General features: G+C 45.4%; 1 protein-coding gene across 1 annotated transcript in view; it reads left to right on the top strand.

The window, feature by feature from the left end:
* Positions 1–1,022: 1,022 nt before the first annotated feature.
* LMO4 (LIM domain only 4) overlaps positions 1,023–10,464 on the top strand; it is a 15,656-nt gene continuing 6,214 nt past the window's right edge. Inside the window, exons 1-2 of the mRNA XM_082228031.1 lie at positions 1,023–1,471; positions 4,160–4,398. Coding sequence (XP_082084157.1) covers positions 4,163–4,398 — 236 coding nt within the window. The 5' untranslated portion in view covers positions 1,023–1,471; positions 4,160–4,162. The remainder of the gene's footprint in view (positions 1,472–4,159; positions 4,399–10,464) is intronic.

Raw genomic sequence — 10,464 nt, 5'->3', positions numbered from 1 at the left:
GAGGGGATTTCGCCTGTTACTTTTGGGCGAGAAAGGGAGAAAATTTTGTTCTCGCGACCCCCCGTTGCCTTGACGCCCCTGCGCGTTCTGCCCAGAAGTTTAAACTCCCAACGGAATTTAACGGACTCCGCTCCCAAAGGCGCGCGCAGGAGGCGACAGCACAACCTAACCTCACGTCTTCCCCCCACCCTCCTGGCTCGGCTCCCTCAGGTGATTTTAAGTTTCGGAGCTCGCGGCCTGCGACCCTACGCATAGTTCGTGCTTGGGGGGGGGGGTGCGTTCGAGTTTTAAGCGCGTGTTAATAAGTGCTTCTTCTGGTCCCGAGGAAGGGCGCGCAGAAGGACTGGGGCCTTTAATGACAGGAAGGACTGGTAAGCACGGCGGCCAAGGAGGAGACGGTCTGCCGGACGAGGAGCTGAGTGAAGCGGGCGACGACGACGACGACGTCCTGCCCCCTCCTCGCTCGCTCGAGCTTCTGCCGCCCCGCTCGGCTCCCCACCTGACTCGGTTCCCTCCTCCTCCCTCCCCCCAGCCCCGTTCCTTTGTCCTCCCGCTCGCGATTGGCAGGTTTTATTATTCCGCCTCAACAAGCCGCGGGCGGATTGGCCGGCGCGGCTGTGACGCGAGGGGCCGAGCCGCGGAGTAGTTGGGGTTCTGCTCTGTCAGTAACACATGGGCAAGAGCGGCGGAGAGAGGCAGCGAGGAAGGCGCCAGCGGGGAGACGGAGGCCTCCTCTGCGCGCGTCCGGAGACGAGGCAGCGCCGCCCGGGGAGCCGCGGAGGGTCGTGAGAGGAGGAAGGAAGAAGAAGCAGAAGAAGCCGCCGCCTCCTCAGTCGTCGCCGTCGTCTTAACAGCAACAGCCGCGCGCTCCGGCTCCTTCGCTGCTCCACTCTCGGGACTTTCCCCCTGCGTTGGCCGTTGGCGGCGAGAGGCTTTGGAAGCCGCCCGAGCCCCGCAACAGGGAGGTGGCGGCGGGAAAGGGGTGGGGGGAAAGCGCGAGCCAGCTCGGAAGTGCGGCCACATCTGCCAAAACTTAACCCAGCTATTGCAGCAGCGAGAGCGGCGTCGGCGCCGCCGCCCGTGCTCGCCTTTTGCAGCAGCAGCAACAACCCAGCTCTGCATCTCCCCTCGAGGGGAAGCAGCGAGAGTAGGACGAAGCAGCAGCAACAGCAGCAAGGAAGGAAGGAAAGGAGGGCTGGAGCAAACGCTTCCCGGACATTTCCAACACCACCACCACCACCTCCTCCTCCCTCCCAGCCCGGGGCTGCTTGCAGTTCCCTGACCCGGACGGAGGGTTGCTGCTTCGCACAGCCCGGCGAGCGCGCTGGGTTTGCTCCGAATTGGTCCGCCGTCAATCGGGATCGAGCCGGGCCAGCCCACCAGCACCAACCCGCCGGTCTCCCCCTGCGAGAGCTCTCCCGAAGCTACAGCCACGTTGTCCACGGTCTCTTGCACCATAGAGGGGAAACAGGTAAGATCGTGGGCGCGGGAGTGGAGAAAGAGAGCGCTGCTTGGTGGTGCGTTGTTTCCCCCCCCCCCCTCTTTTGGATGATTGTAGCTGTTTCTCCTTTCCTCTCTCTACCCCCTCCCTCTCCACTTCGTTGCGGTCCGGAGTGGGAAGTAAACACGGCCACCCCCGCCATCGCCTGGATTTGGGGGGGGGGGGGAGAAAGCTGGCTGCACCTCCCGGGAGCCAAGCAGCGACGGGGCCGCCCGCAGCCCGGCGTAGCGGTACAAAAGGCTGCCTGCTTTGCCCCGCGCTGCTTCTCTCTCTCTCCTACCCCCCCCCCCCGCGCCCGGTTCTGCCTGGGAGTCGCGGAGGAGGTGGGAGGAACGATCGCCCACTTTCTTTGTAGTAAAAAAAACACACTTATTTTGAAACAGTGGCAGGTTTGGAGGAGGAGGAGGAGGAAAGGGAGAAAGAATAATCTTAAGTAAGGTATTTGCTCTCTTCTCTCACTCTCCTTTCTCTTTCTCTCTCTTCCCCCCTCCTTTTCTCCTCCTTTTTGTTCAGGGGAAATCTGATGAATCAACCTAATTAAAACCAAGCCGTGAATTAAGCATCCATTTTTATTTTTTTTTGGTACTACAAATTGCAAGCTCTACGCTTGTCCCTCCCTTGGTCTCCATTAAAATCACCAGAGACGTTGTTAAAAGGAGGGAGGGGGTGTGTGTTTTGCCTCTAGCTGCCAGCTCTCCTTTCTGTTTCATTGCCTCTGTTCCAGGACCTAAATTGCTTGGCTGTGTAATTACCAGAGTAAGCCTATTTAAGTTAAAAGCTTTCCTTCTCTTTCTCTGCCCCCCCCCCAACTCCAAATGAAACTTGATGAGGGCCCGTCCTTAGTTATCAAGGGAGTCACTTTCTGGTCAGTCCTCTTGATTCATCTCTTTTAGATTTAATCAGCATTAAGGTATTGCTTGTCCTTAAGAGCTTTAGCTTAATGGGGTTACTGGATGCTTCTGTCAGTGTAGCGTTTCCTTTTATATATAATATTTACCTTTCAACAAAGACAGGGTGGGTGGGAGCAAGGCAGTGGGGTTTGTGTGGGGTGCTTTTGGTCTTGGAAAGATGGGAAGTAGGTTTAACATACTTTAGGAATCCTTTTTGCTTTTAATCAGAAGTAAGAAATGCAGATTCATATTGCTGGAAATGGTAACAAAAGGCCATTCCATGAGTTAAATGCATCAGAAATCAATTTACATAAAGGTATATGATGCATTCAGAGAAATGCAATGCTAATGGCTTTTAGAGTGGTTCTCTTTCCCAAGTCTCGGGGTTTTTAGTTACAGTCTTAATTGGCGCAGTTCGCAGTCTGGTTTATTGTGTGGTCAACTGAACATATGATCAGGAGTTATTTTGAAGGAAATCCTGTTTTGTTTGGTCCTTTTAATTTTTTTTTAAAGTGGCCTATTTTAAGGACCCTGAAGCTTCTGTTGTAACTTAGTTGGGCAACTAAGTGGCAGGAAAAGTTTGCCCTCTCCTCTTCACTCTTTCGCTTCAGAGGTATATGTCTTAGCAAACAGCCAGATGCTTTAGCTTGAGCATGGGCAGCTTACAAAGGACAAAGGGAAAACACACTGCTTAATTGGCAGTAAATAACTTGATCTTTTTATAGTGCAAATGACTGAACAGTAGCCTGTTCGACTACTGGATTTGAGGCAGAGCAAATTAATCAGTTTGGAGTAAGCTTTATGAATTGGTTCCATTTTTAATCTCCCTGTTGCCCTGCTTGTACAAAGCGTTTATTAGAAAGTGAGAAACACACTTGTGGGTTTGCATGTGTGTCTATTTCCACCTCCACCCCTCCCCAAGCAGCACTTTTACAGCCAGCCATGCTAGCTGTTTCCTGAGTGGGGCATGCTTGATTGTTCTGCCTCTCTGCTTTTACGCAAAAACTTTTTTTTTTTTAAGGGCAACAAAGCGCTTAGCATTTAAATTGCTGATCAAGGGCAGATTAGTGAGACAAAAGTAGATGTGTTTGTATAGGAAGTTAACAGGCTTCTGAAAGTTAAGTGATCTATTATTATCCAGTAAAGCGTCTTTTGGGAGGAGGACCCCACTTTCATTTGATCTTTTGAAGAAATAAATAAATAAATAGGGACGATCCTGGCTGAGCCCTTGCAGATAACAATAGCATGAAAAGGGAGACCTTGAAAAACTAGTTTCACAACTTTCTCACAGTTTTCTCCGGAGCTTATACTTGCCTCTCCTGTAAAATAGAACCAAACAATCCCCAGAATCATTCGCAGCTGGTGAGCTACAGCTGCACTCCCCAAGAGTTGTGGTCAGGAATTGTGGCCTCACTCTGGCTGTTTTTTTATGCCATTCTCATTTTAGGACTGTGGGGCCCAGCAATTTATATCTGGGAGGGCCATGTAGACTGTGAGACTCCAGGTGTGTGTACTTTCCTGGCAGCAAACAAAGCGGGGGTCACTCTAAGTTTGACAGCAGTATTGCAAGCTAAAACTGTCATTGAGCACCACCAGCCAACTTGGAAGGGGAGGCAGCTAATTAACCCAGAACAAAGGCTCTGAAAAGTAAACAAGTTGCTGCTATTCCCCATCTTTCTTGGGCTGGGAGGGGCAGGTTGCAAGAGCTCTTAGTCTGAGAATCAATCCCTTCATCTCATTTTTCTTCATTTCTTATTCCCTTATCCAGACCATGGTGAACCCAGGCAGCAGCTCGCAGCCTCCCCCGGTCACCAGTGGCTCCCTCTCATGGAAAAGATGTGCAGGCTGCGGGGGGAAGATTGCTGATCGCTTCTTGCTCTATGCCATGGATAGCTATTGGCACAGCCGGTGCCTGAAGTGCTCCTGCTGCCAAGCCCAGCTGGGAGAAATTGGTACGTCCTGCTACACTAAGAGCGGCATGATCCTGTGCAGAAACGACTACATCAGGTGAGAGAGACACAGGGGAAGTTAGGCTGGTTTGCTGGTTTCTTGAATACACGACTCCATACTTTTCCTATGAAGCAGAAGGAACTGCAGGCCAGAATACCTCTGGTTGCAAGGGGTAGTTCAAAACTAGAAGCCTGATTTAATGAAACAATCCTTTTCCTGGATTACAGTAGAAAACTTTGGTAGATGGCTCAAGGAGAGGTGTGGTAGAATAAAACTCCTAAAGTGACCCTAAACTTTTAAGAGAAAAGTCCTGGTTTAAAACAGTTAGCTGCCCAAAGCTACTATGGTAGTGGGGCAGAAGGACGCTTGTTTGGAACCTAATGGGGTGAGAGCAAGCATAGAGTTTGCTAGAACAGTGGCGGGAAGAGGCTAAAACAGTGAGAGAGCTACCCTTTCAGTATCTGATTTATTATATTATTATTTGCATAAGCACCTTTAAATGAAAATGGAATGACTCATTCTCTGTATTCATTGTGAAAGAGTTGATTAATTGTTGGAGGGACTGTGGCCGTCTCCTGTACCAAACTCTGCACACCCAACACAGTGGTAATACATGCTTTCCTATTGCTGTGGAGCATATCTTTCAGTATGAAAGTGAACATGTGTATGGTTTGATCAATGTTTAAAATATTTCTTATTGCATCCAGTATTCTGCATCTCCTCCACTTTGCATAACAAAAATGTGTTTGTTTCTTCTCCCCACCCCCACTAGTTTTAGAGCAATTAATAGAAAGAATTTAAGAGGTCCAGGTGCCCATTCAATCTTTTCAGGTGAACTCAAGCTCCTTTAAACTCATTTTGAAAGGAGGCATTTTGAAGGATTACACATTTAATTTGAGTAAATGACTTGATAGACTGATGCACATGAATGCTTTAAGGAGGTGTTCTAGTTCAGCAACCAGTAATTAAACAGCCCCCTCCCACCTTCTTTGGCATATAAAGAATGTGAGGTAAAGGCATATGGAGTTTTTTTTCTAGATAGTCTTGATTTTCATACTTAGAATAGATTTGAAAAAGTATCCCAGTTCTTGGAAGGAGTGAGCAAGCTTTAGTGGTTAAAATCATCTCTTTGTGCCTATTTTCAAATACTTAGTTATAAATATTTTGAGCCGATTTCTTCTGGAATTTGTACATTTAACTAGGTAACAACTCTAAGTTGCATGCTAAATATTACTTTGTTCAGATTCTGGAGGCAACAGCATTTTGAATCTGTGACACCAATAAGGAGACCCTTTCTTGTTCTGATAATGGCTCTTCTTTATGCTAGCACCTTCAATCAGCTAAATAGAATACAGAAAACAAAATGGCAATAGAAAGGTTTTAAGGGATTGCAGCATTCATTTTGCTAAGTGTGTGGATTTTTAAAGTAAATGCTTGAAAATCAGTGTGTGCAGGCTTACAGCGATGCGTTCTTGATCCCTGTCCGAAGCAACTGCATAAGCGAGACAGAATTCTAATTAAATAGAGCAGAACGGTTAGAAAAAGAGGTTTGTTTGAAGTGGAAAAATTGACACTACTGTTCAGATTCAATGAACAGTACAGATTTCGTCTCTCTCTACTAAAACCATCAAACAAACCTCTTCTGATCACTACTAATTAAAAAGAGAAGTTGTCTACTGTACGCCTAAGGCAAGTTCAGGCCAGCTTATTGGAATCTCTGCCTCAGGTTTTTGTGTGGCCAAAACTTATTACAGTTTTAATATAGGCTATTATAAATAGGGTGCTTTATCAGATGGTAAATTTGAACTGATTTTGTTCCATCAGTCTGACTCTTCACTAGAACTGAATAGCTTGTCCAATAAAATATGGATACTTGAGTGTGCACTTCTGGAAGCTTATTTGTTCCATAGGACAAAGGTCTACTGACCCAAGTACATAAAGTTCCAGCATTTTCATCTGTGACCCTGATGACTCAGACATAAGTAGCTACATGTCCTAATCTACTAACAAACAAGATGCTACCATTTTACAAGTGCTCTTCAGTGTGTGTGGTTTTTATTGAGGATCATGTAGGGAAATATATAGAAATAAGTTGTGATTTTGTTCTTTTGACTGCTTGCAGAAATTAAGTTGATCTTAATGGGACTTTCAATGAGATGTTTGTTGTAAAGCTTAGAGACAAATTGATCATTCAGCCTCTGAGATGATAGGGACTGACTGATTGAAGTCTCTTCATCGGACAAGACAACTGGTTCTTTTTTAAACCACCACTATGGGCCTCTGCAACTAAATCTGGGTAGTGGCTTTACCAAACCAGCCTTACCTTATCTAAGGATTGCCACAGATTTTATTGGCAGCAGAGGGCTGTGGGGTGTTCATGTAAGTAAAAGGATGGCAATGCATTGACTCTTCTCTGACCCCTTAACTCACAACCATAGTACCCTAAGCAAAGGAAGAATTTATTTGGAAGGGAGAAGGGTGATGGGCAGCCCTCCCAGCTATGAGATTCTAGATAAAGCAGCAGCGTGGCAGTGAATCTGCACAATTAAGAGCTTTAATTAGTGTCTCCTCCATTTTCTCTTAGTTCTGATAGGTTTTATCTAATGAGATCTCGTCCCTGGCTTAGATCTGCCTGGAATGACGTGTCCAAAATGAATGAGAGCTGTGTCGCAAACAAAACATTTAATTAACAAAATTGGCCTTGGAGAGAGCAAGAGAGAATAGGCTGGGGGGTGGTTGAAAGAGGTGGTGGGGAGGGAGAAACAAACTAGGCTTTTCTTAAACGGCTAGTGCTGCTTGAGAACTCTTTCTGTACAAATGTCTATTTAATATGATTATAATCTCTTATATCCCACCTGGTGTTTGCTACTGAGGTGGCAGTGGAAATATATTTTTGGGTTGGGGGGGCAGGTGAGGAGCATATAGCCTTGCCTAGATCATGAGAGCATGGTCACCCCCCCCCAAAAAAAAAGTGTTCGTGGCACTGTGCTTGACATGCCGGGCGGCAAGCACCTGATTCCCATTCCAACAGGCAAAAGATGTTCTCTGTTCTCCTTGCTGCTCATTGCCATTCACGTGGGCTGTCTGTCCACAGTATGAGCCATTTGAGGAGGGGAGGAAAGGGAGGGAGCAGCCAGGCAACGAGTTCATTTTTCTGGTAATCAACAGCAAGCTGCTATATTCAGGGAATGCTGTCCCTTTAATTGAACAGGCTAGGTAATTAAATGGCATTTTTCCAATAGGACGTGCTAGGTAAATCTAATAGTTGGTTATTTAATATCACTTTGAAGTCTGCCCACTCAAGCACAATGACAGCACAGGAGCATGTGAACTATTAGCTTGGAAAAAAAATCCAGGATCTCAAAAATTAATTAAATCGCATGCAATTTAGGGGGAACGTTTATCTTGATTTGTCATAACAGAATTAATTCAAGGCCTCCAATTCACTTGGGGGCAGATCTGTTACTCTGAATTAACCAAGCGTAATTTGGCTGATATTTTTTCCTCTCTCTCCCTCTCCCTCCAATGCAGCACTTGCACAGCCGCCTTCCTCCCCCTTAAGTATCAATAGCTTCTGGTGCTTTTAAGGTGCTTGGGCTGTAGTTATGCTGAAGTACCTTTAATGGACTTGGCTGTAGGCATGATTTTTTTGCCTAGCCTTTGTTACGTCTGATACAGCTGGCACAGAATTTGGATCCGGTATAGGAAATCTGATGGAAAACCAATTGCTTCTGGATCAGTAGCTTTGGATGTGCTTTTCTTTCAGCTAGGAAGTTTGGATGCTTCTGGGTACAGATATGTCGCCCCCCCCTCCCTTCTCCTCCTCTCTCTCCTCTCCCCACCCCTTTCAGGTGCAAGGGGAAAATTGAACTGCGGGACTGGCAATGCAAAACTCTTTGTGGTGCAGAGCTGTTTGGTTTCCACAGCATGGTAAAAATCCCCACACTGCACCTTACTTTTCTGTAGTTTATTTTAAAAGTGTTCCAGTTGAAGAAATTTTCAGCTAGCCCCCCACCCCACATCCTCTTGTTCCCATCTCATCACCTCTGTCCGCTTCTAAAGGTTTTGAATGAGGAAGAGAGTTGGGATTAATTTAAGGTGGCATTACATAATGCTGCAAAATGTAGGACCTTTCATCCATATATGGAACATCTCAGTGTTGGTGATTGATTGTGTTGCCCAAATGTTGAAATATTAACAACCTCTTTGGACTCCAAGACCCAAAGAGAGGAAACTGAAACCACTTCTGTCATCACAATTAAAGAGTCCCCTGGCTTTAATTAGCCTGACCTGGGGTATCTCTCCCCCATTGCTGGAGTTAGAGAGAAAAGAGCCCATTAAAGTCCAGTCTGAGACCGATAGTTACTTAATTGAGCACCTAAAGCCTCCAGCCTTTTAAATTAAATACTGTCCTGGACAGTCTCCCTGATTAGCTAATTAACTCTACTCTCTCACAGAACCCATATAAAAACAACTTTTCAGGATGAGGGTAGTTAACAATGATTGTCTTCCTCCATGGTGAAACAAAAATTATCTGAAGCTTCTGATAAAGTGCCGCAAAATAAGAGTATTCTCATTAGTAGGAAAGAAAAGAAAAGCATCTAAAAAAAGTAACGGGCAAAGTCCTGGACATTTGCTTCAGTAGTAGCCTAACCCTGCAGATTACGTAGACTGCCTTAAGTTAGTTTTGGCTGTGACTTCCAAAAATTCAAATTCTTTTAGAACGAGGCTGGCTGTGTGTGTGTGTGTGTGTGTGTTTAAAATGATGTACAAGTAGCTTTTGGGATTGCATTTTTGACTTGCAATTATTAAAATTTAATTTAGATGCGCAACCACCATTGCTCAGGAAAGTTTGTATGATACACACATACTTTATGAAGAGAATGTGTCACAGTTAAAGCAGCATGATTAAAAATGATTTTTAAATTGTGTGGCGCGTTTGAAATCCTCGCCTCTTCCACAGGAGGCTGTGAAAGTGGGTTTTTTTTCTGTCTTGCCTCCTTTAAAAGAGGGGTGTGTGCCTGTGTGTACTTCTGGGAGGAGAATATTCAGCTATGAGATCTTCCTTTTGCCATTCTAGAAAAGCTTCCGTTGTAATTTTTGCTGCCACTTTAGTCACAGTTCTGCAGATGGACCTAAATATGCCTTTCTCGCTGCCTCTTTAAATGACTTCCTTCTAGAATGTTGCGACTGATAATGGGGAGTGGTGGGAAGAATACACATAGTGAAGCTCTCAGTGAAATTGGTTGTCCTTGTAAATAGTTTGAAGTGGTCCCCCTGATCCAGCAGATACTAGAATAGCATCCATCTACTTTTTTTTTCTGGATGGTTCAGCCCTTTTTAGGCTGGAGGTCTTGGCAGTATATTAGTTCAGCTTTCCCTTTGTACCCATTCTGACTCGCAAGAAAGTGTCAGTGTGTTGCGGATCTCAGACTAATTAGTTTTGAAATGGAGTTTTGATTGAACTCTTCAAATCGATGCTGCTGCAAAATTTGTTTCTCAGGCTTCCTATTAAAAGCCATCTTAAGGGGCAGTTTTACTACTCTCCCTGTCGTTCAGTCGATACATTTAATACCAACTTACAGGCTATTTTCAATAAAGTGGCGACAGCAAATTAGTAGTTTGAACATGACAAGCCTCCCTCTGCAAGCACTGATTCTGGAAAACTCAAAGCAATTATTTTCGTCCCCCCTCCTTGATACGGAGGCACGCAGCAAACATTCAGATCACAGCATTTTCAGTAGTAATGCGTCCTCCAGACTGATACATAAGCACGAATGTATGACTTTACTATTGGGCAAAAAAGGCAATGGAAATAATTAATATTATGACACCAGTACATTTATTTTATAGATGCTATTGCACTCTCCCCCACCCCCAAGCACCCAAATCTTAAGCCATGGGAGGGGGAGCCTGCCAGCTAGTTCACATTCTTCCTTCGCTATGAGATGGTCCATCATTGTAATAGCTGTGGGTGCAGTGAGAAACTGCAGAAAAGCAAACAGAGAAAAAAGCCATTTTTAAAATTCTAGCATACATATTCTGTAAAAGTGGGAGATCAATATTCATTAAAGTATTGTAGCTCAAATCAGTATGTTGTGCCTTTAAATGCATTAGAAGAAT

Source organism: Podarcis vaucheri (genome assembly GCF_965113315.1).
Source record: "Podarcis vaucheri genome assembly, chromosome: 6".
In the NCBI taxonomy this organism is placed as follows: Eukaryota; Metazoa; Chordata; class Lepidosauria; order Squamata; family Lacertidae; genus Podarcis; species Podarcis vaucheri.
This window is presented reverse-complemented; position numbering and strand designations above follow the sequence as displayed.